The following is a 27547-nucleotide window of genomic DNA, read 5'->3' as shown; positions in this document are numbered from 1 at the left end:
TCCACTTTCCCTAGCATCAGCATCTTCTCCAGGGTATCCTGTCTTCTCATGATGTGGCCAAAGTACTTCAGTTTTGCCTTTAATATCCTTCCCTCAAGTGAGCAGTCTGGCTTTATTTCCTGGAGGATGGACTGGTTTGATCTTCTTGCAGTCCAAGGCACTCTCAGAATTTTCCTCCAGCACCACAGATCAAAAGCATCTATCTTCCTTCGCTCAGCCTTCCTTATGGTCCAGCTCTTGCAGCCGTAGGTTACTACGGGGAATACCATTGCTTTAACTATGCGGACCTTTGTTGTCAGTGTGCTGTCTCTGCTCTTCACTATTTTATCAAGATTTGTCATTGCTGTCCTCCCAAGAAGTAAACGTCTTCTGATTTCCTGGCTGCAGTCAGCATCTGCAGTAATCTTTGCGCCTAGAAAGACAAAGTCTGTCACTGCCTCCACGTTTTCTCCCTCTGTTTGCCAGTTATCAGTCAAACTGGTTGCCATAATCTTGGGTTTTTTGAGGTTTAACTGCAACCCAGCTTTTGCACTTTCTTCTTTCACCTTCGTCATGAGGTTCCTCAGCTCCTCCTCGCTTTCAGCCATCAAAGTGGTATCATCTGCATATCTGAGATTGTTAACGTTTCTTCTTCCAGTGATTTTAACTCCAGCCTTGGCTTCATCAAGCCCAGCACGTTGCATGATGTGTTCTTCATACAGGTTGAACAGGTAGGGTGAGAGTATACAACCCTGCCGTACTCCTTTCCCAATCTTAAACCAGTCCGTTGTTCCGTGGTCTGTTCTTACCGTTGCTACTTGGTCATTATACAGATTCCTCAGGAGGCAGACAAGATGACTTGGTATCCCCATACCACCAAGAACTTGCCACAATTTGTTATGATCCACACAGTCCAAGGCTTTAGAATAGTCAATAAAACAGAAATAGATGTTTTTCTGAAACTCCCTGGCTTTCTCCATTATCCAGCGGATATTGGCAATTTGGTCTCTAGTTCCTCTGCCTTTTCGAAACCCAGCTTGTACATCTGGCAATTCTCGTTCCATGAATTGCTGGAGTCTACCTTGCAAGATCTTGAGCATTACCTTACTGGCATGTGAAATAAGTGCCACTGTTCGATAGTTTGAACATTCTTTGGTGCTTCCCTTTTTTGGTATGGGGATATAGGTTGATTTTTTCCAATCCATTGGCCATTCTTGTGTTTTCCAAATTTGCTGGCATATGGCATGCATCACCTTGACAGCATCATCTTGCAAGATTTTAAACAGTTCAGCTGGGATACCGTCATCTCCTGCTGCCTTGTTATTAGCAATGCTTCTTAAGGCCCATTCAACCTCACTCTTCAGGATGTCTGGCTCTAGCTCACTGACCACACCGTCAAATCTATCCCCAATATTATTATCCTTCCTATACAGATCTTCCGTATATTCTTGCCACCTTTTCTTGATCTCTTCTGCTTCTGTTAGGTGCTTGCCATCTTTGTTTTTGATCATACCCATTTTTGCCTGGAATTTACCTCCGATGTTTCTAATTTTCTGGAAGAGGTCTCTTGTCCTTCCTATTCTATTATCTTCTTCCTCTTCCATGCATTGCTTGTTTAAAAATAATTCCTTATCTCTTCTGGCTAACCTCTGGAATTTTGCATTTAATTGGGCATATCTCCCCCGATCACTGTTGCCTTTTGCTTTTCTTCTTTCTTGGGCTGCTTCCAGTGTCTCAGCGGACAGCCATCTTGCCTTCTTGGTTTTCTTTTTCTTTGGGACGTTTTTTGTTGCCGCCTCCTGAACAATGTTGCGAACTTCTGTCCATAGTTCTTCCAGGACCCTATCTACTAAATCTAGTCCATTAAATTTATTCTTCACCTCCACTGCATATTCATGAGGAATATTAGTGAGCTCATATCTAACTGATCTGTGGGTCTTCCCCGTGCTCTTTAGTCTGATTCTAAATTGTGCAATAAGAAGTTCGTGATCTGAACTACAATCAGCCCCAGGTCTTGTTTTTACTGACTGTACAGATGTCCGCCACCTTCGGCTACAAAGGATGTAGTCAATCTGATTTCAGTGAAGACTGTCTGGTGAAGTCCATGTATAAAGTCGTCTCTTCGGTTGTTGGAAGAGAGTGTTTGTTATGCACAGTGAGCTGTCTGGGCAAAATCCTATCAGCCTATGTCCTGCTTCATTTTGTTCTCCCAGGCAATGCTTGCCTGTAATTCCAGGTGTCGTTTGACTACCCACCCACTTTAATTTGGTTTAGATGCTTGAAAGTGCCATACTTTCTGTGATGTGGAGCCTGAAAGAAATGTCTACATCTTGCATATCTGCTACTGTCCCCATGACCTTTTCACTTGGAAGGGGCAGGATAATTTTTGCTGATGTGCTCTAGGGAGCAAATTGTTTTGAGTTTTAAATCATGGTGGCTGCTGCTCTTCTTGTTATGTTTGTTATCATAATTATTTACATTTTTAAACTGCCCAGTAGCCAAAGCTCCCTGGGTGGTTTACAAAAGATTAAAACCTTAAAAATACAATATAAGACATAATATAAAAACCATTTACATACAAAACAATTTAAAACACTCAACAAAAAACATCCTGGAACTGGTTAAAAACCTTATCATATGCTGTCAAATGCCTGGGAGTGGAGGAAAGTCTTAACCTGATGCCAAAAGGATGACAATATTGGCACCAGGCGGACTTCAGTGGGGAGAATGTTCCACAATCAGGGAGGCCACCACCGAGAAGGCCCTCTCCCTTGTTGCCACCCTCCAAATTTCCCTTGAAGGACTCACCTGGAGGAGTGCCTCTGATGACTGTAGTGTAAGTTCATACTGGGTGAGGAGCTCCGTCAGGTATTTTGGTTCTGGCTAGCACGTCGAATGATGCTAACACACTTCTATCCCTCTGCATTATCCCTACTCTCTGGCTCAATTCAGACAAGTCCTCCTGCTTCTCTTCCTCATAGCTTGATTGCAGAGGTCATTCTTATCCTAACTGTGAGCAGATGGGAGGAAAAGCTATGGAGCATAACAAAACTGGTCTCCCATCTTCAGAGGCAAGAAGCCACACTATCAATTGCTTGGGGTGGGTGGAGAGGGCAAAACCACAGGGGAGAGTTGCCATTGTGGGCTTCCCTGAAGGATCTAGTTGGCCACTGTTGGAAATGGGATGCTGGACTAGCTGGACCTCTGGCCTGATCCAGCAGAGCTGCCAGTGTGTTTAACCATGAGGGACCGTGGCTCAGTAGTAAAGCACCTGCTTTGCATGCAGAAGGCCCCAGGTTCCATCCCCGGTGTCTCCAGGTAGGGCAGGAGAAATTCTTTCCTGAAACGCTGGAGAACTGCTGCAAGTCAGGGTCAAGAATACTGGGAGGAAGTTCAATTGCGGAAAAGCCCAAAGTGAACAGAAATGTCTTAAGGAGGTTCTTAAGGCTGCAAGCCTATACTTGCTTATCTGGGAGTAAGCCCCATTAAATTCAGTTGGCTTACTTCTGAGCAAACATATATAGTATTTCACTGTAAATGTGAAAACCAAGGAAGGCATTCAGATGACAGGGTGTTCCCAGCATAAGGAGCTACATGGGCAAAGGGGTGGAGGTAGTGAATAGAAAAGGTAATTTTACATTTAACGTGGAGTTTGGTAACTATAGAGCACCAAGGGTCCAGGGAGCAGCACATAGAGCAGGGGTGGTCAACATATGGCCCTCCAGGTGTTTTGGCCTACAACTCCCATCATCCTTCACCATTGGCTGTGCTGCCTAGGGCTGGCGGGAGTTGTAGGCCAAAACATCTGGAGGACCACACGTTGCCCATCCCTGATATAGAGAAAGAGAAGATGGATACAGAGAAGTGTGAGACTGTGGAAATATCTAAAATTAAAGACAAATGGCAGAAGCCAGCATTGCACAAGGTGGATATCTGCTCACACGATGGATTTTCTCCCTCTCCCCTTCCCCTGCAGCCACCCCCACAAGGGTCCTCCAACCCTTCAGAGTAGATTTTGAGGGCTTGCAGGGGGGAATTGCCCCTTCTCCCGGTTCTGCTGATAGAAGCAGTTCTGTCAGCGGAAAAACTTATTTGGATTCCGTTCAAGAAGCCTACAAGGAAGAGCAGCAGAGAAGGGAAGCTAGCAAAGGGAACGGTGCAAAGGAGTGTAATGATCTGCATAATGAACAGAAAATATCAAGTGAGTAGTAGTGCAGGAGGTGTAAGCAGAGAAGCAGGAAATCCAGTGAGAAACTTGTTGGAATAACGCAGGTGGAAAATTAGAAAATTGACTAATTGTTTTTAGTAGCGTGTGTCTGCAGAACATGATGGGTACACAGTGGAATGCCCCCACCTACATTGCACTTAATAGCAAAGGAAACTGAGTGAGCACCTCACTTCCTGGAAAGAGGTGCCAGAATCAGGTTGTTAGGGTTTAGGGATTGTCAGGGTGGAAACTGAGCCAATAGAGCCCCAGAGCAGTTCTGATTCTGAGGAGGAACAGCAATCCGTGGGAGAGGAGCTCGCTCATCTCTCACAAGCACAGCAGCTGGCAGAGATTCCTCCTGCCAGCATTCCTGGGATAGATAGTGACCCTGGCAGTGAGAGAGCGCTGGAGGGGGGCTTGCTGGACGCTCAGCACAGACACAGGGAGCGACGACAGATGGAGGGCGCCGAAAGGAGGCGTTCCACTCATTTGGCGCTCAAACAACAGTCATGTCCTGAAGACCCAAGGGAAAGAGGGAGGATCTCTCCCTTGCCCATAAGTTCAGGGTCTTCCCGTGGTTCTCCTTCAAACGGGGACCAACTTCCTTACCTGGAGCTTAGGCTACTCTGCTATCTTTCCCCAGTGCTGTTCCTTGCTTAGTTGCTAGTGATTAGTATTCAGAAAGAGTCATAAAGGAATAAAGTCTTGGAAAGAATTCCTCGTTGTCTGTGTCCTGAGTTGGCTATTGGTGGGGACTGCAAGAGGCAGCTAGGGCGCTCCTGACAGGGATGAGCTTGCTCCTTGCATATCCATGCCCCGATCCCCGAGGAATGCGCCTCCTGCTTTGCGAGCTATGGCTCTCTGTATTTTTGATGCTCATTCATGACTGGGATTGTCTTACATTTCTGTGTGAAGCTAAATATAACTGCCTTACGCAGGAGCAGAACAGACCAGTGGGAGCCTTTTTTGTTGTTTTTTTGGTGAGCATCTTCACAAGACTTCATTAATAAAACAAACATAGCATTGTCCAGCGCATAATGGTTATTGCACAAATGATATTGGTTTACCGTGCCTTTTTGCATGCATCGGTGGATCTCAGTTTGGAAACGTGTCATCTGTAACACCTTGGATTCTTTGCAGATCGGAATGTTCATGTCGGAGAAACTGTAGTGACCGATATGCTTTTATTATGACACAAGTACTAAAGGACCATTGATGGCTAGCTGCTCTGAAATGCTAGTAACCTTTCAAATGTGGTGATCATCAATTCAGTCATTGTAAATAGTTGCTAGCTAAAGATGGGGATGGGCAAAGAGTGTTCAGACAATTTAGAAATTTTCTTCTGATTGATGGGGTAATACTTTAGGCTGTGACTGATGCCTTTTTGTCTAGATCCTCTTCTTAACATTAAATAAGTGTTGATGTGTTTTACAACATGTCTGTGGGGGGCAAGATTTATGAGTTCGGGATGCAGGTCTGAACATGTTTGCCTCTTAATCTGTAAACTGAACAACCTGCCAGAAGTGAAATAAAGCCTCCACCTATGATGCCATGTTCTGAATGTATGTTCTCAGATTACAGCTTTAGTAGTACAGACAGAAATAGGCTCCATTCAGAACAAAACTAATTTAAAAATGTTTGGGAAAATGTGCATCTCTTTGTTTCCAGATGTGGCTTTAGAAAAATCTCCTGTATTGTACAGACTGGATTTGTTAGCATTCAAATGAATCTAAATGCAATCTGATTGTTAACTCTGAATGAGAGAGAATATCACATTTTTAGCTCTCTGTGTGTGTATTTTAAATGGAGTCTGTATTTTCCTTGTCAAATAACATTTTAATTGCCACAACAGAGAGATTCCCACATTTCTTTTTATGCTGCTCAGGACTCAGAAGTAAGATAAATCTGTGGAAACAAGATAATTCAGTTAAATATGTGTGACTCAGGCCCAGTTTTCTCAAACAAGGGAGAAGGTAAACTCCCATCTGGCCTGTACTGCTTCAGGTAGGAGGTGGGGTTCCATGTGAATGAATGTTCCTCCCTACCCACTCCAAATCCCCTGCACATAAAATCTAGCATGTCAGGGGAGAAGGCTAGCAAAAACCTGTTTTTTACATACTAGTTTTCTATGTGCAGGGCAATAATTTTTTTTAGTGCTTTCAGTCATGCATGTCCCCTCTTGCACTTGGAAGAGGTACAGGCCAAGCACAAGTGTACTTTCTTGCCTATTTGGTTTTTAAAACAAAGGACCAGTTCTCTCTCAAACACATCTCCTGAACAATCTGACTAGGCAGGAATTCATGAAGTTTGACCTAGTAAGTTCATCTTAAGGGGCAAAACTGTCCAAGCTTCTCTAAGGACTTGAAAGAGGGAGGTGAGCAGGATCATATGGATGTAGTGGACAAATGAATTTTCCCTCATATTGTTTCCAGAAGCTCCCACCTCTGGGAATAAGATGATAATATGGACTGTGCCACTTCAGACTGAAGGTGTGTGCACTATTTTTTAATATTCCCTCTCATTCAAAAGCTTCCCTGCAATTAAAAAGCTAGCACAACAAGAAATGAATTGAGCTGCATCATTTCTCCATATGCTAGCTTTCTATTTTCAGGAATTTTGTTTTAGGAGCCAACAAGACAGATTTAAGAACACTCAGGATGGAAGAATTTTAGGGAGTGTGGTTTGTTTAAGAGTTTGATTTTTATTTCTAAGAACTATTGTCTTCTACATTAAGTCCATGGACTGTTTGGATCTTGAGTTCATGGATCCAGAAGTTCTCTCTCTTCTAATATCCCTGGATTTGATGGCTTCTCTGTAGGAAATACTTCCAATTCAGCAGCAGCAGGAGATACAGAACAAAATCAGGCCTGTCATAGAACTCCAAAAGCTCACTGGAACAGTACTGCCTTGTACAGCCACCTCAAAGACATTAGTGAAGTAGCAATGCATGCATCCCTGCAGAGAGAGTTGTGCAAATTGGGTGCCACTGCTGAGAAGGCACTGATGCTCATTTCCCCCCTCCCTTTTCCCACACTCACACACTGTGCTTCAGATGAAGGCTCATAAGGCAAGGCCTCAGGGGAAACTCTTAAGGTGTTGGTAGCCTTATCTGGGAGAGGGTGGTCCTTCGAGTATCCCAGGCAGCGGCAATGAAGTTAGTGACTGTGTCTCAGGGGTAGGAAGGCAATGATCAGGAAAGGCTGGATAGCTGAGGGGAGGAGGGGGCAAATCTGAGCCAGGCTATGCTATGCCACCTTAGTATTAACACCTGCCACGTTTGTCCTGTGATGTGATTGTGACATGCTGTGTGGGCAAGGCTTGCTGCCAATGCTAGTCAGGTCTATGTAATTCATGTGTAGTCTGGCCTGCTTCAGTGTAGCTGCTGCTGCTGTCCATCCTCTCTCCCCCACAGCCCCTTTATCATGACATCCAGCAGCTCTGAGCTGGATTCCAGCATATTGTGTTTCATTGGCTCATTGGCAAGTAGTACACATTGGCCAATTAGTGCACAACATTTATGTCTAAGCCCAGAACTATTTCCTTGGATTGGCACAACTGGACCGCTGGCCTTTCCCTTCAAGAGTGGCTTTGCAGCACATTTTCTCCCCGCCCCACTGCCCACTTTCCTGGTCTTCCCATGCAGGAGCTTTGAACCTTTTAGTTCCATGTGACCCCAGTCAATCTTCAGGAATGGCAATGTCACATAGATTCCCATTAACTAGGGGTGATAGAGAGCTGAATATGTTACACATTGCTGGGTCTCCTGACGTCGCTGCAAGGGCAGTAACATTGAGGTAGAACCCATTATCTAAACATGCTTAATCAAATCCAAATTCATTTAAGCCGATGGGAAACCTTTTGGAAAACCCACATTGCTGCCCAGGGGTAACAGTAACTGATCAAAGTAAGACATTCCTAATGGAAGTGATTTGGACGCAAGTGGAGAAAGCATTCCAGTAGCATTGGAAATGGGGCACAAATGGTAGTAATGGAATGTAGCCCTATTATTTCCCCCTAAACATCTTTAAGAGTAAATCTTGCTGTCAGCGGTATTTAGTCCATACATGTGTCTTTTGACTGGAATAATTACTTTCTAGGATACTCAACTTTTCTAGTATCCTACTGAGCCAGGGGATGTGCCGAGAGTCTCCAAGGGGAGCACTGTTATTCATTTACTGTACCCTACTAGCATTCTTAGACCTCTGGGCAGACCTTTTTCTATTTGTATGCTCTTCAGAATAAGCAGCACAACTGTCTGTGGTTGCTGCTGTGCTTACAGATTATTCATAACGATTTGTTGGTAGGGATGGGAGGGGTGACACAGTTAATGTCATGCTCTTAGCCCTGAGACATTTTGAATAATTCAGAGATGTTAAGAAGTGGGAGAAGAAGCAGATACCACAGTCTTGTGCTTTTCCTTCCTTTTATTGCATGAGCTTCCACTGTCATCTAGGAAACCCGAGTTGGTTGGCAAGGTGATGACTGGGTGGAGTCGGCTTTGACATCTACGTCTACTTCTAACTTCCTTCTCTATGAATCAGGCCTCGATTTTCTACTGAACAGTCAAATTCCCTTAAATTGCCACGAATCGCATCACTGTTAAAATTTGTGGGCACCCTCCCACTGGCTTCCTCCCGTTTCTAAATTTCTGCAAAAACATGGTGTTGAAATACATGTAGCATTTTGAACTATGTTCATCTCTCAGAAATAGTTTCAAGTGTTAACAGTTCAGTAAGCGTGACTTAATTAGATTTCTAAAACACAAGGAAAGCATTGATGGTTCTCCAAGTTTTAGTTTGCATGGAACTTGATTGTACAGTATGAATGTGTGTGTCCACATGAACAAGAAATTAAGTAATGGCAGGGTACGTGAACTCATGCTTACTTGCTGGCTGATTTAGCTCATTCATGTGATCAGATTTCATCTCTGACCACCTCTGTAGAGAAGGGAGGAGATATGACTTTCACAGTATCTTCCTAATTCTGCCTGGATTGCTTGGATTTTTAGGATCAGCCAGGGAATGCTGGACAGTCGTTTCTGCTATGCTCCCTGTAACACTTCCTGTTCCATGCTTTAAAGAGGGCTGGTGCTAATACGCTGGGCATGGCCAGACTAGAATCTCTTGAGGTGTCCTGGATTTACCCACAATTGTTAATGTAGGGCTACTGGTATGGCTAACACAGTGATTCCAGTTTTTGCTCCATCAGGTTTGACAGCATCTTTGCCTAGTTGTCTTCTCATTCAACTCTGTCGGCCTCCTGGCAAGCCTTTGCATCACACACAGGCTGCTGTATTTGTTTTTATGGAATGATGAACTCCGCCAGGATAACTCGTGCTTTTGGATGATGAATTATCTCATGGTGAAAAATGTTTCAAGGGATCCTGACCTTACCAATATTAGTGGATTCCCCACACTCTGTTCACTGAGTCAAGTCCTCCCAGCTCTGTGAACAAATGGAGGTTGAACCAAGCGCGAGGGTTATTATCCCAGGTAGTTGATCATGTAAGATCCTCAAATTGTGCACCCCACCATGTGACCTTGTTAACAGAAAGATGAATAGATTCAATTATATTTGTAAGGGGACGTCTATATAAACCACGGAGGGAGAATTATTCATGCTTATTCTATGGCTTGAAGACAGTGGGAGAAATGCCAGCTTCAGCCCAAAGAGTTTGTCTTGGCTTAGCAGCTGCCCATCTAGGAAAATACAGTAGCTGCAACTTCCTTTGTCACAGTGGCACCTCCAAGTCTTCCCCCTGGCAGACCTTGGTGGTAGAGACTAGATCAGCATTGCAATCTTAAGTGATAATGAGTGGGTTGGGCAGATTGACAGCACTGTTGCTATAGCCTGAGGCATCAAAGTTAAGCTGGAATCATTTCTCAGTGCAAATGCTCACCTGTAATAACAGTCCTGCTGGCCAGCATAAGCCCATGGGGACCATGTTGCCCACAGTAGGTCTCCACATGCTCAAGTGAGTGGAAGTAAACAAGAAATCCTTTTGATACCCCCAGTGGAAGAGATTCCATCAAAGTCTTCATTCTTTGCTATGTTGAATGGACAACGGAGAACATGTTTTTGCCGCTGTGAATTCATCCAGCGCCCAAAGAAAACAGCTCTTTGAAGGAAGGAGGAGCTGCTGCGTTTGTACAGTTGCTCAATTAAACTGTAGTCAGAACAATGTTGGCTTTTGAGAGTCGTTGTCCTGAAACAGAGGTTGAATTGTCAGTACCCCACCTCTTACAAGAATGGCCGGGATTCCGTTTCCCATACTGAGATCTAGGACAGTGCAGTGAATGGGCCTTTTTCTCTGCAAATGACAAGAAAATGCTTTGTCAAAAGTGGGTTTCCCTCTCCCCGGGGATTTCTTTTTGTTATTCTTCTCATAAGCCTTGAAAATGTAAAAAGCTAGCCAGAGAGATTTGCATAAATGTTATAGAAATTAAAGGTGTGCATTTTGGCTCCCTTGCATGGGCTAGAACTTGGGGAGGGGAGGGGGATATATATGGCACCGCACAGGTTTTCCTGTTGAGCATAAATCTGCCAGAGACCCCCTTCAGCCCTTTTGCAGAACAGCTGCCACCCAGCATTTCCAGGTCCCTCTGAGTTTCCTAACTTAAGAATCACCACTTGGCCCAAATTAGCGCATTGCTGAAGCTTGTTTACTGACCTGTTTCAAGCTCTCCTGGAGAGGGGGGATTGAGTTGCTGATGTTTTTCATTCAGCTTAATTCATATATTGGAGAGAGACCTGCTCGTCGTTGTTGTTGTTCAGTCGTTCAGTCGTGTCCGACTCTTCGTGACCCCATGGACCATAGCACGCCAGGCCTTCCTGTCCTGCGCTCTCTCCCGGAGCATGCTCAAGTTCATATTCATTGCATCGGTGATGCTATCTAGCCATCTCATCCTCTGCCGTCCCCTTCTCCTTTTGCCTTCAGTCTTTCCCAGCATCAGGGTCTTTTCCAGAGAGTTTTCTCTTCGCATTAGGTGGCCAAAATATTTGAGCTTCAGCTTCAGTATCTGTCCTTCCAATGAGCACTCAGGGTTGATTTCCTTTAGGATGGACTGATTTGACCTCCTTGCAGTCCAGGGGACTCGTAAGAGTCTTCTCCAGCACCACAGTTTGAAAGCATCGATTCTTCGGTGCTCAGCCTTCCTTATAGTCCAGCTCTCACAGACATACGTTGCTACTGGGAAAACCATAGCTTTGATTAGATGGACCTTTGTCGGCAAGATGGTGTCTCTGCTTCCTACTATGCTGTCTAGGTTGGCCATAGCTTTCCTCCCAAGGAGCAAGCGTCTTTTAATTTCATGGCTACAGACACCGTCTGCGGTGATCTTGGAGCCCAAGACAGTAAAATCTGTCACTGCTTCCATTTCTTCCCCTTCTATATGCCAGGAAGTGATAGGGCCAGGTGCCATGATCTTAGTTTTTTTAATGTTGAGTTTCAAACCAGCTTTTGCACTCTCCTCTTTCACCCTCAACAAGAGGCTCTTTAGATCCGCTTTCTGCCATTAGGGTGGTATCTGCATATCGGAGGTTGTTGATAATTCTCCCAGCAATCTTAATTCCAACCTCCGATTCATCTAACCCGGCATTTCTCATGATGTACTCTGCATATAAGTTAAATAAGCAGGGTGACAATATGCAGCCTTATCGTACTCCTTTCCCAATTTTGAACCACTCGGTTGTTCTGTGTCTGGTTCTGACTGTTGCTTCTTGACCCTCGTACAGGTTTCTCAGGAGACAGGTAAGGTGGTCTGGTACTCCCATCACTTTAAGAATTTGCCACAGTTTGTTGTGATCCACACAATCAAAGGCTTTAGCGTAGTCAATGAAGCAGAAATATATGTTTTTCTGGAATTCTCTTGCTTTCTCCATGATGCAGCGAATGTTGGCGATTTGATCTCTAGTTCCTCTGCCTCTTCTAAACCCAGCTTGTACTTCCGGTAGTTCTCGGTTCGCATACTGCTGAAGCCTAGCTTGTAGGATTTTGAGCATAACCTTGCTGGCATGTGAAATGAGCGCAATTGTGCGGTAGTTTGAACGCTCTTTGGCGTTGCCCTTCTTTGGAATTGGAATGTAAACTGACCTTTTCCAGTCTTGCGGCCATTGTTGAGTGTTCCAAATGTGTTGGCATATTGAGTGCAGCACTTTAACAGCATCATCTTTTAGGATTTTAAATAGCTCAGCTGGAATACTGTCATCTCCGCTAGCTTTGTTGTTAGTAATGCTTCCTAAGGCCCACTTGACTTCACTGTCTAGGATGTCCGGCTCAAGTTCAGTGACCACACTATCATGGCTATCAGGGACATTCAGATCTTTCCTCTATAGTTCTTCTGTGTCTTCTTTCCACCTCTTCTTAATCTCATCTGCTTCTGTTAGGTCCCTGCCTTCTTTGTCCTTTATCATGCCCGTCTTTGCACAAAACGTTCCCTTGAGATCTCCGATTTTCTTGAAGAGATCTCTAGTCTTTCCCATTCTGTTGTTTTCCTCGATTTCTTTGCATTGTTCATTTAAGAAGGCCTTCTTGTCTCTCCTTGCTATTCTCTGGAACTCTGCATTCAGTTGGATATATCTTCCCCTTTCTCCCTTGCTTTTCGCTTCCCTTCTTTCCTCAGCTACTTGTAAAGCCTCATCAGACAGCCACTTGGCTTTCTTGCATTTCTTTTTCTTTGGGATGGATTTCGTTGCTGCCTCCTGAACAATGTTACGGACCTCTGTCCATAGTTCCTCAGGCACTCTGTCTATCAGGTCTAATCCCTGAAATCTATTCCTCACCTCCACTGTATATTCATAAGGGATATGATTTAGGTCATACCTGAATGGTTTAGTGGTTTTCCCTACGTTCTTCAATTTCAGCCGAAATTTTGCAACAAGAAGCTCATGATCTGAGCCACAGTCAGCTCCAGGTCTTGTTTTGACTGACTGTATAGAGCTTCTCCATCTTTGGCTGCAAAGGACATAATCAATCTGATTTCGATATTGACCATCTGGTGATGTCCATGTGTAGAGTCATCTCTTGTGCTGTTAGAAAAGAGTGTTTGCTATGATCAGTGCGTTCTCTTGGCAAAACTCTATTAGCTTTTGTCCTGCTTCATTTTGTACACCAAGGCCATGCCTGCCTGTTATCCCGGTGATTTCTTGACTTCCTACTTTAGCATTCCAATCTCCTATGATGAAGAGGACATCTTTTTTTGGTGTTAGTTCTAGAAGGTGTTGTAGGTCTTCATAGAATCGATCAACCTCAGCTTCTTCAGCATCAGTGGTTGGGGCATAGTCTTGAATTACTGTGATGTTGAATGGTTTGCCTTGGATTCGTACTGAGATCATTCTGTCATTTTTAAGATTGTACCCCAGTACTGCTTTTCCCACCCTTTTGTTGATTATGAGAGCTACTCCATTTCTTCTAAGGGATTCTTGCCCACAATAGTAGATATGATGGTCACCTGAATTAAATTCGCCCATGCTTGTCCATTTTAGTTCGCTGATTCCCAAGATGTTGATGTTCAATCTTGCCATCTCATGTTTGACCACCTCCAGCTTACCTTGATTCATTGATCTGACATTCCAGGTTCCTAAACAATATTGTTCTTTACAGCATCGGATTTTCTTTTCACCACCAGACACATCCACAGCTGAGTGTCCTTTCGGCTTTGGCCCAGCCGCTTCACTCTTTCTGGCGCTACTTGGAAATACCCTCTGCTCTTCCCCAGTAGTATATTGGACACCTTCCGACCTGAAGGGCTCATCTTCCGGCGTCATCTCTTTTAGCCTTGTGATACGTTCCATGGGGTTTTCTTGGCAAGAATCCTGGAGTGGGTTGCCATTTCCTTCTCCAGTGGACCACATTTTGTCAGAACTCTCTGCCATGACCTGTCCATCTTGGGTGGCCCTGCACAGCATAGCTTATGGCTTCACTGAGTTACGCAAGCCCCTTCGCCACAACAAGGCAGTGATCCATGAAGGAGAGAGACCTGCTCAGATGCATTCTATTATACATCTTGGGCTCTGTGAAGATTCAAAAGCTTGTATAGATGTGATCTGGGTTCAAAAAGGATATCTTAAAGCTAGAAAAGATGAAGGAATGACAAAAATGATCAAGCAGTTGGAGTGTCTTTCCTGCAAGAAAAAGTGTTTGGGGCTTCTTTGTTTAGGGGGGAAAGTGTCATGTATAGAAGACATGATTGGAATTTGTAGAAACTTTGCATGGTGTGGAGGAAGTGGATAAAGAGAATCTCCTCTCCCTTTCCTAGATAACTTGTGGTTATCTGATGAAATTGGTAGATTTTAAGGACAAAGGGAAAGTGTCCACTAAAACCCCAAGATCTCTTTCTTGGTCTGTCACTGCCAGCTCAGTTCCCATCAGTGGATACATGGAGCTGAGATTTCTTGCCCCAATGTGCATCACTTTTTATTGAACTGCAGCTGCCATTTTTATGCCCATTCTCCAAAAAAGTATTTGGAGAAATACTTTTGGAGTTCTTTGCAATTCCTTTTTGCTTTAACCATCCTCTGGTGTCATCAGCAGACGTGGCCACCTCATCTCACTACTCACACCTAATTCTAGATCATGTATGAAGAAGTTAAAAAGCACACTTCCCCAATACAGATCCTTGAGAGATCCCACTGTTTACATTCCTCCATTGCAAGAATTGGCCATTTATTCCTACTCTCTGCTTTTCTGTTCTTATTCTATGACTGTTAAATTTGCTCAGGATTGCTTTGGGCTATTGGAAACATTTTCACTTTCATCCCCCAGGGTTGATTCAACGCTAAGCAGATACGTTCCAGCTCCTGTCGGCTTACCCAAAGGGTTCAACTTAAAACTGCCCTGCCACCTTTTTTGTTACGCACCAGCAGTCTTGTTGCATTCTGCTTCAAGTGATGCCCATTTCTTTTGTGCAGGCCCAGCTTGCCCTAAAATGTTCCCCAGTGTCTAACCAATGTAAACCCCTCCTCCCTATACCACCGACTCATCCATATATATTGAGACTCCTCAGCTTATTAGCCACTGGACTAAATGAACCATCAACCTAATCTAGCATCGCTGCTTTTTCTTCTTCCTTGGTTCTGCAGCTAAACAGACATCGCCAATGTCAGTCAACTAGCAGCAGCTGGACCTTGCAATCTCACATTGCTGCTCCCAGCTGTGGGTGTGAGCCAGAAAGCCCTGTATTCATTGATCATGAGGAACGTACTCCCAGGAGATGCTGGTGCTTCCACCTGGCCCCTACAGTACAAACACCAGCCATCACTTTGGTCAGTGGCTTGGCTTTGGGGAGTGAAATAGTTTCCTCTCAGGAAAACCACAGAGGATAAAGCTCAACTATATTTCCACTCCAGAATGTCTCCAAAAAGTCCAGTTTTTCCCCTTCTAGGCATATACATAGTCTGTCCTTCTTAGAAATGATAACACCTTGGGTTTGCATTGCTAATCCTCAGGACTGACACAAGTTATTCTGCATTGAAGAAGCTTAGGTTAATAAGGCCTCTGTTCTAATTATGTTGAAAGGAAATCAGAGCAATTTAAATGGCATGATTCGCAATCCAGTTCAGTCTTATTATTTTTTCATTAAAGCTGATTAGCTACATCATTTATTTTGTACAGCTTGTGTTTAAATCCCAAAGGCTCAGAGTGGGTAATGATATTGCATACTACAAAAGGACAGTTTTTCTCTTGTTTCCAATGTGCATTAGAGCCAGTCTACATGTTACCTTTATCATCAGCTTGGTTTCTGCACAGTGTAGCCTCTGCATTCCGTATGGGTCAGACTGAATGGAGGTTTCCATAATGGTGGTGTGTGTTTCTTGGGGTGGCTGGCTGACATGGAAACTCTCTTTCACAGAGGGGCACTGTGTTATAGGGGTCATCTGGAGAATGTGGACAGGGAGACCTTTTTCTCCCTCTCTCGTAATACTAGAACCTGGGGTCATCCCATGCAGACTGGTGGAAGATACAGGACAGATGAAAAGAAGTACTTCTTCACACAGCGCATAGTCAAACTATGGAATTCGCTACCACAAGACATAGTGATAACCACCAATTTGGATGGCTTTAAAAGGGGGTTGGACAAATTCCTGGAGCAAAAGGCTATCAATGGCTACTAGTCCTGATGCCTCTATGCTACCTCCAGTACCAGAGGCAGTGAGCCTGTGTACACCAGTTGCTGGGGAACATGGGTGGGAAGGTGCTGTTGCACTCAGGTCCTGCTTGTGGGTTTCCCGTGGGCAGCTGGTTGGCCACTGTGAACAGAATGCTGGACTAGATGGTCTGATTCACCGTGTCTCTTCTTATGTTCTTAAGTCACCAGTTAGAGGCCATATCAGTACAGATGCAGCTCAGTAAGAGTAATGAATTGGCGTGCTCTTCCATCTAAACTTTGTCTTCCTGGACTGTGCCACTTCAGAGGGTAGGTCAAAGCTTTTATGACTGAGGATATCTTCATTTGATTTATTATAGCTTTATCCCACCCTTCCTCCAAGGAGCTCAGGATGGCATTCATGGTTTTCTTCCCACCCTCCTTTTTAATTTTCAGGACAACCCTGTGAGGTAAGTTAGGCTGGAAGATTGTCCAAGGTCACCCAGTGAGCTTCAGAGCTGAGTGGGGATTTGAAGAAGGGTCTCTGCTCCTTCTCCTGCTCCGGCTCCACCCTCCTAAAACAAATAGCACACAAAACACTTCCTTATCTGTAGAAAGCTAGCATGTCAAGATGAACATTGTAACTTAAACTTCTTCTTGAACTACTAGCTTTTTATGCACAGGATGTTTCTGATGCAGGGAAGAATGAAACGTGCAGTTTTCTGCTTTGTAATTTGAAGTGGTACGCTCCCAGAAAGGCTATACTACACCATAGTTCTGTGGTTTCCAGCTTGGTGCCCATAGATACTAGTGTTCCCATGGCACCTCTCTTGGTGTCCGCCAAACCCCGTCTCCTTCCTGACTTTAAGATAGATATATATATATAAAAAAAAACTGGGAGGTTGCCATGCTGCAAAGCAAAGTGCTGCTTTCCAGCTTCATCTTTATTTGGATTCAAAAGAGTGGTTTTGTGTTTTAAAGCTCAGACTGCACCTCTGCTTTGTACTTTGATTCTTGGGCAAGGTAGTTTTCTTTTAGTCTTTTAGTTTGCCTTCTAGGAAATTAGGTTTTTTTGGTAACCAGCCACTGTCATTATGGCAGCCATTTTATGAATGTGCAAGCCCCCCAATAGTAGCCATTTTGTGAGAGTGCCCATGACACTAACCCAGAAAGGTTGGGGACCCCGCTGAAGTTTAAGAAGCATATTGACAAACTGGTAAGTGTCCAGAGGAGAAAGTTGGCAAGGGGCCTGGAGATGGTCCTGTGAGGAAAGGTTGAAGGAGCTGGGTATATTTAGCCTAGAGAAGAAATTATTAAGAGGTGATACAGTACTCATCTTCAAATATTTGAAGGGCTGTAGCATAGAAGATGGAGCAGATTTGTTCTCTGTTGCGGCAGAGGATAGGGCCCGAACCTGCAGGTTGAAATTATAAGCAAGCAGATTTCAACAAAACATTAGGAAGACCGTCCTGATAGTACAGCGTGTTTGACAGTGGAACAGAGACTGCCTTGGGAGGGAGTGGCCTCTCCTTTCATTGGAGGTTTTTAAGCAGAGCCTGGATGCTGTAGTAATAGATTTCCTGCATTAGACTAGAAGACCTTTGAGGTCCCTCCCAACTCTGATTCCATGATACGTCCAAGCATGTCTTTGCAGTCATAAAGAAGCTATAGGAGTTTGAACAAAGAGGGGGCAATGTTTAATCTAGCCCCTCTCACCCAGGGATACTTTCACCCAATTGAACCCTCCTCTCACCCCCAATCTCATACACTCCACCCCCAGTCCTGTTAAGGGTCACTTCTCCTTTGTCCTCCTTACACCCATTTCTTGCCCATAACATCAATTGTAGCATAATTCTCATCCTCCAACTGAATATCCTCATTCCCCCCATATGGAACGATGACCCGAAGCCCCCTCCCAGAGGAGCCATTGGGATGAATGTGTTGTAAGATCAGAGGGTGACAAGGCATTTGAGAGAAGAGCTGCAGGATTAATACTGCCAAATGTCAATTGGAAATCACAGAAACAGATTAATATTTGTGGGTTCGCAGCAGTGAAGTCGTGTTTATAATGTAGCTACTCTCAAGGTGTAAAATCATTTGCATCTTGAAAACGCTAAGTGAAATTCAACTCAAGCCAGAATTCTTTGCTTTTAGTTAATAAGAAACACCCAATGCTTTCTGGTCATGTTGTATTGGTCCACTCCTTTCCTGAATTGAGACAATTTAGAATAAATCTTCCATTGCTGGACAAAGAGTATTAGTTACGCGACCTTATTCTGTTAATTATCTTGGCCTAATTTTCTGGAAAATGAAGCCTATGCACTATGGCACATCATCAGGACATTCGTAACGTTTAGAGTAGCTTTTGCTGTTGTGTGCAACATTCAGAGCCGTCATAAGTGACCTCTCTCCTTTGGCTACAATCTGTGCCGCTCTCTGATGTATGTTGTGTGCCTTGGAAAGGTTCTGAAATGGATTCTAAAATGCATTCTTTAAAGGAACAAACTGTGAAAAGTTGCTGTTATGGAGACATGCAGCATCACCAAAGTAACTTGGGAAATTCTGCTGATTTTTCTGTGTCGAAGTGAGGTCTTGGCACACTGGAGGCTCCTATCCGTTTCTGGCCAGTCCTGCCCAAATGGCTGCTGTGAACCTCATTATGCCACATGCCATTGTGGGAGTGACTAATTGCGAAATAAGCATAGGGCTAGGTAGAATTCAACAGTTTGGCCAAAGGCAGCAGCCTGCCACATGAATAGCATAGGCACATGTGGGTGAGACTTGTCAATGAAGCTATATTGGCAATGCCATCACACACACACACACACACACACACAGTTCAGGACTTGTCTAGGGCCATTGTTATAACCTTGAATGGCCTTAAAATTGTTACTCTTGAACGGTGCTGGGGTGGGGGAATTGTTTCCCTCAAAATGGGTGAGTTTGCATGTAATGGTAAACCATGATTTACATTATGAGGATGAGCTGCAGCAAGTGAGCTTACACACGTCCCTCTACTCCTCCGGCATGGCTGCATGGAGTATGGAAGCTTTCATTTCTGTTTTAGATTAACCACAGCTTGTCTTGGCATTCACACCCGAGCAGACTGTGACCAATCTTAACTGTGGCTTGTTGAAATAGCCCAACTTCAAATTGTAGTTTATGAAGCTGGCTTGTTTCGACAAACCATCATTAAGATCAGCAGTTCATGGTTCAGATGTAATGCTGAACCGTGGTTAATCTAAAATGGAAGCACAACTTTCCAGGCTTATGGATGTGCCACAGGAGGAGAATGGAAGGGGGAGTGCGCGAGCCAGAGGTTAGCACTGCATGTGAACACAACTACTGAAAGATCATTTGTGGGTTTGGGTGGACTTCTAGCCTGCCCCATACTTAAGGCTCAAGGTAGCTTTTAGCTGGTGTGGGCAGACCTCAGGCTTGCAGGCTTTGCTCTTGTTTTTTTTTACTAGAACCCCCAAGGTCCGTTGAGTGGGACCAGCTGCAAAATAGTGGCTGGGGAAGAATGGAGGCAAAGCCAGACGCAAGATTTTGGCTTAGGGGACGGCACCAGCTACCACTTGTATGCCATTCCACCCAGTGGGATGTCCTGCATCTGCAACTACAAACCTACATCTAATTTACACTAGAATAGCTTTCCCAGGCCTGGTGCCCTCCAGATGTGGTAGATCGCAAATCCCCCCCACCCTCAGCCAGCATGGCCAAATGCTGGCTGGGGATGATGGGACATGTAGGCCACATTTGGAGGGCATCAGGTTGGGGAAGGCTGCTCTGGCAGCAAAATGCAGGGAGCCTTTTTGTTGTTGCTATTGTTAAGCAAGTAGGAGTTGGAAAGCCTCGCTGAACTACTGTAAATCATCCAGTGATTTACCAGTAGATCTCAATCTACTTTCTGCCCATGTTTTAGTTATATAGGGTGGCTCTCTCCCTCTCTCTCTCTCTCTCCCTCTCTCACACACACCCCCAACAGAAACAATCAAGCATGTGCTAAAAACATTCCTAGGTAATGGCTTCCTGGCTGCTAGAAGTCACCCGGAGAGAATGGCCTTTGACTCATCTAAAAGAGGCTGTGGTTGGGATGTGCATCCAAAAGGGTGCTCCGCTGTTGTAGCTGCCACTGAAAGTCATTTCACACAGATGCAGGGGGAGAGGAGATGTGAATGACTCTCTCAGCCAGCTTCTATATTATGTGCAAAGCGGTTCTGTGAGTGCCTCTCTCTGCACCCTTACTGCCTAAACTTGGCACACGGGAGGAATAATTTAACAATACATTCTCAATGGATAGAAGCGATCTCAGTGAGAGACGCACGTGGCATCTACAAACAGATCTCCCTCTTTCAAAAGCTTGAAAGTAGATGCCAGGAGCTGGGGTGGAATTGGCTCAGGGCTGTGACAAAGGAACCTTTAACCCTCATCCCCCACATCATTTTCCTGCTCGGAATTTCTGTTCATAAGTCGCTAATAGCCCCACTGGAGAAAAAGACAGGTAATTTGGCAGTTTCTTTGTGTGCAGAGAGCGGTAGGTTTTGATTAGAAAAACAGTGTAGGAAGTTTTAAACTCTTTCCCCCACCTCACCCAGACCTATTGTCCTGAGTCAATTTCACTCCACCCCAGTAGGTGCTTTTATACTTAAAAAAAAAGAGAGAGAGACTGAGAGGTCCAGCCTCTAATGTCCCATGTAGTTTGGCCCTCAGATGCAGGGGAGGAGATAGTCACTAAAGCAGGGGTGCAGAACCTTTTTCAGCCCAGGAACCAAATTCAGTTTCAGAGAAGCTCTCGGGGGTGATGGGTGGGGCCAAAGGCAAAAGGGGTGAGGCCAATTTTTTGTTGTTGTAGTTAAAACCCCAGCGTATTTTAGCTTAAAGCTCTTACTGCAGTTAACTAAGCCTTATGAAAGGCATTTCAACCTTTTAGAGTAGGGGAAAAGCCATGCAAAAGTACCAAACGATTGGGGGAACCACCTGATGACATAGGGAAAGGGGCGTAGCTACCTGAGGAACCCCAGAGGGCAGGATTGGGGCCGCAGGAGATTCAACACGCCTGCACCAAAGTATGCAGATCACAAGCCATTTTAGACCTACATCTTTTAACGTTGTGTGCAGAGAGGCCTGGGCAGCAAGCTAGAGCTGAAAAGCAAACCTCCTGTGCTGGGCAGCATATCAGTTTTCTGGAATAACCTGGCTGCTCTAGATGCACTAATTGTTCCCTTCTCCATTTGGGTGGATGGAATTGTAAGGATCTTCTTGACTTTAAAAAGAGGGAAGAGCTTCCCAGTAGCACTGCTACTGTTTGCTATCTAGACTTTTTTTTTCAAAGCAGTGGCTTCTAGTTGGGATGGCTATGTGTAACCTCCAGGTTCAGAGACAGCATGCCGCTGAATAAACAGCTGCTAGGAAGGAACAATGGATCAGGCTGTTAGCGTCATTGTCCTGCTTGTGGGCTTCCCAGGGACATCTGGTTGACCATAGGGGGGAGATGGGGTTCTCGACTAAATTGACCTAGGATTCGGATACAGCAGGGCCCTTAATGTTCTCATTTCTGGAGGGGGAGAAAAATGGGCACATCCCTGAGATCTCCTTTCCCCTGAAACTTTTTGTTAATGGGCTGTCGTCTTGTTGTGTGTGTCATTTCAGGTGCTCTCACAGTTGGCCTTGTGCGACAGTGTCAAACCATTCATGGACGTGACAGGACCTGTATTCCTCCACGGTTGCCTCCTGAGTGGGTCACCACCTTATTTTTCATCATCATGGGAATCATTTCACTGACTGTCACATGTGGCTTGCTAGTGGCTTCCCACTGGCGAAGAGAAGCGACTAAATACGCACGCTGGATAGCATTTACTGGAAGTAAGTGTGCCTGTCTGCCGTATGTCTGCAGGCCAAATGGCTGGAAATCACCTTGCCTTTTGGAAAGTCAGCAAAGGAGCACCTGTGCCTGTCCTGCAGTGTTTGAGATGAAGTCCCACTTGGATCCTCCCTTCCCCTGCAGGAACCTGAAGCCTCATATCTGTGGGCAGGAAACATTTGCATACTGGCTCCTTCTCCGGCGGAAGGCCAAATGTCAAACCTAGCAGGCGATCTCTGTCACTACTGTTACTTGGAGAGCTAAATCCTGCTGGTTTCTCCCAAGCAGAATAAACTGTGCAAATGCTTGTTTTAATCCAATAATCTTTTTTTCTTTTTAATGGGATGCATTAGTCTACAGACATATGAACAGTTTTTACAAGCCAGCGTTGTCCATGCTGTTTTTAAAGACTGTTGCATGACTATAAGCAAAATTTGGATTTCCCTTCTGAAAATCTAAATCCACTATGTTGTATAAATACTTTGGAGGAGACAGCATTTCATTGAAAGTAGTATCACTGATCTTTCTGGGTGGACATATGTATCCCTTTAAAGAAAAGGAGGGCGGGCGGCATAGCTTTAAGTTTCCAAATTTTCACTGCTGAGCAAGCCCAGAATGATTGAAGGTTTATGAATATAGGGTACATTTTAAACTAGTCAACCATGTTCCTCAGTCTATGATAAACCCAGTACTTGCGCACACTATATAAAACAGCCTTCTCCAGCCTGGTGCCTGCTAGGTGTGTTGGAATACAACTCCCATCATCCCCAGTCAGCATGGCCAGTGTGGATTATGGGGGTTACAGTATAACTTATCTGGAGGTCACTAGGTTGTGGAAGGCTGCTGGGCACGTTTAGTTGCCCTTTAGAAAAAAGTTATGTCAAAAGAGTGTGACTTGTAGAAGAAACAAAATGGGAATTATCCATGTACACCTGAGCTGTGAGTCTTTTTGGATCCTGTGTGGTATAGTGAGTTTCATGTTCTGTGCTATTCCATGAGGTGGCCAAATGTTCAGCCTGCAGCACTAGGAGACAGTGGCTACACCAAGGCAGCTGGAATCTGCCTTTGGACTGGATATTGTAGAGTTTGAGGAGGCACACAGAGCCATCCTCGCCTCTAGACTTTCTGATCTGGAGAGCCAAAGGATGGCATTGAAGAAGCTCCTTTCTAGACCTGCTCAAGCTGCACAGAGCTGTGTGCAAAGCCTGGCGATGTAGAAGGTGTAATTTGAAAATGTGGTGATAGCCACAGGCTTAGCTTTTATTTTATTTTAATGGGATTAGACAAACTCACAAGTGGTACATGCAGCAAAATGTTGCTGCGTGTGAAGTGCTCCTGTTTAGGGCTCTAGTCAGTCAGCCGTGCCCTCCTTCACAATACTCTCTTTCATTCCCCTTCCAACCCAGTTTTCCATTTTTGTGTTCCCTAATGGTCAGACTGCTGTGGCCACTGAGCACACTCTATCCTCATTGTTTTTTATAGCTTTTTAGTACTTTTCAATTCTTGAGGTTCCCCTCAGTCTGCTGATGCCTCCCTCTTGTGCCTAGGTGGTGTCATTTTGGCTAGTGAGCAATAGCGTGCACACTTGAACATTGGAGATAGAAGGAATGGTAGAGAGCCAACCACTGGATGTTGGCAGTGGTAGCCATGATAGCTAAACAGAACGTCAAGCTTCAGAGGCAGTATTCCTCCTGAATTCCAGTTGCTGGGGGCTGGGAGGAACCATAGCCTCAGGGATGTTGAACTCAGGCTCATGAGCCAAATCCGGCCCTCTGGGGGTCCTAATCCACCGCTCCAGGGTTCCCCAGTCAGCCATGTCCCTTCTTCTGGCCCCACCCATTTGCTCTGCCCAATAATCACTTGGTGGTTTACTGACTTTTGCTTGGGTCCCCTTCCCCCCTATCCTGAAAGGTTGACGTGTCTCTCCTAAGTTAATGGCAATAATTACTCTCTTGGTTAATGGCAATGAGAACTTTAAGCTAAAATACGCTGGTATTTTGGCCCTGCCTTTTTTTGCTTTCATTCCTGCCCACCACAGTAATGCAGCTCCTGAGAGCTTCTCTGAAATGGAATTTGGCCCTCAGGCTGAAAGAGGTTCTGCCCCCCTGCATAGTTCAGTGGCAGAATACGTGCTTGGCATGCAGAAGGTCCCAGGTTTAATCCCCGGCATCTCCGCGTAGGATCAGGTAGCAAATGATGGAGGCAAACCTCTGCTCAAAGCCCTGGAGAACTGCTCCCAGTCAGAATAAGCAATAGAGGGCTAAATGGACAAACAGTCTGACCTGGCATAAGGCAACTGCTGGAAAGTCTGGTGTGATACAGCAGAGTTGTTTTATACAGGGAAAGCATGGCGACACAGCATTTAGTATTGGTGGCAATAAACACAGGCTAGAGCTAGTTTAAAAGAAGTTCAGATCAACTTTATTAGTGCTTTTATACACATTGTCAGAGAAGGCTATCTAACACTGTTTAACTACAAGCATCGCCTAACCCTGGATGTGTCAGTGTAGGTGAACAAAGGCATGAGATATGGTTACTTGCTTCCTTCTGGAGGAGAGAGCACATGGTTCTTGTTGCAGAAGCAGAGGAAGAAGGAAGAGGAAGGAGAGGGAGCAGGAAAAAGGAAGTGATCAAGCTACAGGACCTTCTCTATCGCCCCCTAGTGCCTGGAAGCATGAAGAAGTGTTCCTATTATCCAGGATCAACTTCCTGTATCCCTTTGCTGGGTTTCAGTTGGATACAGGATCCTGAGCTCAATGGAACTTCTGTCTGATCCATTAGGGCTTCTCTTAATACATTCTGAATGGGGAAAGAGAGAGGGAGGTGATGCAGCTCCCTCTGAAGGAAGAAGCTGTCCATGGTCAAAGAATATCTGTTTCGGCCCAGCAAACCTGAAGCTACATCTTGTTTGAGGTGTTGGAAACCAAAGGGCAGGTACCTCTCTTTGCTGGGCTGCTTCACATCCTCTTAATAGTATAGGCAGATAAGATCCTGGTGTAGACTTATAGTAGAGAAAGGTGGTGAGAATAGACTGCACCACTTTAGACTGTTGCAGGGGGATTGCATGTCTGAATGCTCGTTCTAATAAGACAAAATCTACCTGCTGTGCTCATGTTCCCTTTACATGGTCTTGACGATCCTTTCTCTCTGATGTGCTTGTTTCTGCTTGCAGGGAGCTGGGTTCTGTTTAACACAGAGGGATATTTGAAAGTGTCATCAGCCACCCATCACTTGAAGTAGCACAATCCGCTCTGTCACAGTCCAGTTTCTCACTCTCGTCTCTCATTCTGCGTGCATGTGTAACACTCAGCTTGCATTTGATGTGAATGATGAAATTGTACTAAATATAGATGCAGAACTAAAAATGACACTCGAGTGCCCTTGCCCACTTAAAAACCTGCCAGTGTCAATGACAAATATAGCTCTGCAGTCACTTTACAGATGGCAAAGCTAGAAGCAGTCTGAATTAGAAATTTGCTAGTAAAGTAGCCCTCATCTCGGACTTGGTTAGCAATTCATCTGGTGTAGGGATGTCAGAGAATTCCGCCACGTATCTTAGTGAAGCCGAATGCCAGTGCATTTGGCCCCCCGAAATCCGTGGCGGAACGAAGCCCCCGCCCCCCCACGAAAGGCGCACAAAACGGAGCACTTACCTGCTCCCGTCCGCTCCACTTTGCGAATGGCGGCCATCCTGCGGCTGCCATTCGCTTCCTCCTCTTCATAGCCGTGATAGGCTACATAAATAATTACGTAGCCTATCACAGCTAATGCAGGGACGCCATTTGTGTCCTTGCGGAGGCCGTGATAGGCTACGTAAGTATTTATGTAGCCTATCACGGCAAGCTAAAAAAAAAAAAACGCGTATGCAAATGGCGGCTATGGCGGCCGCCATTTGCGTTCTCTTTTTTTCGCTGTTTTAGTCTACGTAAATATTTACGTAAGCTATTATGGCGAAAAAAAGGGGAACACAAATAGCATAGTGGGAGCTATTTGCGTTCCTTTTTTTTGCCGTAATAGCTTACGTAAATGTTTACGTAGGCTAAAACGGCGGGGGGGGGGGAAGGAACGCAAATAGCGCCCACTATGCTATTTGCGTTCCCCCTTTTTTTCGCCGTAATAGTTTACGTAAATATTTACATAGGCTAAAACGGTGAGAAAAAGGGAATGCAAATGGCGGCCGCTGTAGCCGCCACCCATTTGCGTATGTTGTTTTTTTTTCCCCTGCAGGCTGCCCAGCGGCCAGATGTCCAGCTGCGGGCGGCCCCGGCCAGCGGCTCTGCGGAATCTCCGTGGAGCGGAGCTGGCTGGATTAGGATTTCGGGGGGAGGTGCGGAGCGCCTCCCTCCCACCGCGAATCACCTGGTCGAAAAGGTGAGTGACTTTTGTACATCCCTAATCTGGTGTAGGGATGTACGAAAGTCACTTACCTTGCCCGAAATTTGATTTGCAGTGGGGGGGAGGCGCTCCGTCCCTCCCCCCAAAATTCTGGCCGGGGGGGAGGCTCCCCGTCCCTCCCGCCGCGAATCCTGGCTGGCCGGGAACGCAAATGGTGGCGGCCATAGCCGCCGCCGTTTGCGCCCCTGCAATCAGCTGTGATAGCCTACGTAAATGTTTACGTAGCCTATCATGGCTGAGTAAAAAAAACACACAAAACCGAGCATATGCAAATGGCGGCGCCCATGGGCGCCGCCATTTGCGTTCCTTATTTTGGCATGTGTAGTCTACGTAAACATTTACGTAGACTACGGCGAAAATAAGGGGAACGTAGCGTCTACGCTATGTAGTCTACGTAAATGTTTACATAGACTACATGTGCCAAAATAAGGAACGCAAATGGCGGCGCCCATGGGCACCGCCATTTGCGTACGCGCGGTTTTTTGTGTTTTTTTACTCAGCCGTGATTGGCTACGTAAATATTTACGTAGCCTATCACGGTATTTTTTTTTTAATCTAGCCGTGATAGGCTATGTAAATGTTTACATAGCCTATCACGTTTTTTTGGTTTGTTTGTTTGTTTGTTTTACTGGAAATGGCGGCGGCAGCCGGTTGGAAGACCGGCCGCCGCCGAGCTGCCGCCGCCGCCGCCGCCACCAGGGACATTCACACAAGGTAAGTCCCGTCCCGGGGGGGGGGGGCAGGGGGGACAGACCATTTCGCCACCGATTTCGGGGGGCCGAATGCGCTGGCATTCGGCCTCCCCGAGATTCGTGGTGAAATTCTCGTGACATCCCTAAGGATTCACAGAAAGCTTTATGCTCCCTCTAGTGGCGGTTTAACTGGAATCCTGGTGAACTAAATTATGCCTGTTTTGTTTTAAATTTGAATTGGTAGACTAAATGTGTTTCAGGGAGGTGATCCATGACTACCATTGTATGCTAACTGTGGCATGAGAAGCCATCAGCCTCCCAGCTTATG

At 45.3% G+C, this 27547-nt stretch overlaps 1 protein-coding gene across 2 annotated transcripts in view; it reads left to right on the top strand.

The window, feature by feature from the left end:
• Positions 1-27547, top strand: part of MOSMO (modulator of smoothened) — a 72962-nt gene that overhangs the window by 32946 nt on the left and 12469 nt on the right. Inside the window, exon 2 of one of the 2 annotated variants that reach the window (XM_084818505.1) lies at positions 21922-22134. In XM_084818505.1, coding sequence (XP_084674631.1) covers positions 21922-22134 — 213 coding nt within the window. Of the gene's footprint in view, positions 1-21921; positions 26049-27547 lie in introns of those variants that run through there. The other variant, XM_084818506.1, reaches the window with a different exon arrangement.

Source organism: Heloderma suspectum, chromosome 12, assembly GCF_057233095.1.
Source record: "Heloderma suspectum isolate Gila_16-S chromosome 12, 16-S_ref, whole genome shotgun sequence".
Classification (NCBI taxonomy): domain Eukaryota; kingdom Metazoa; phylum Chordata; class Lepidosauria; order Squamata; family Helodermatidae; genus Heloderma; species Heloderma suspectum.
The sequence above is the reverse complement of the archived record's forward strand: the minus strand, read 5'-3'. Positions and strand labels throughout refer to the sequence as shown.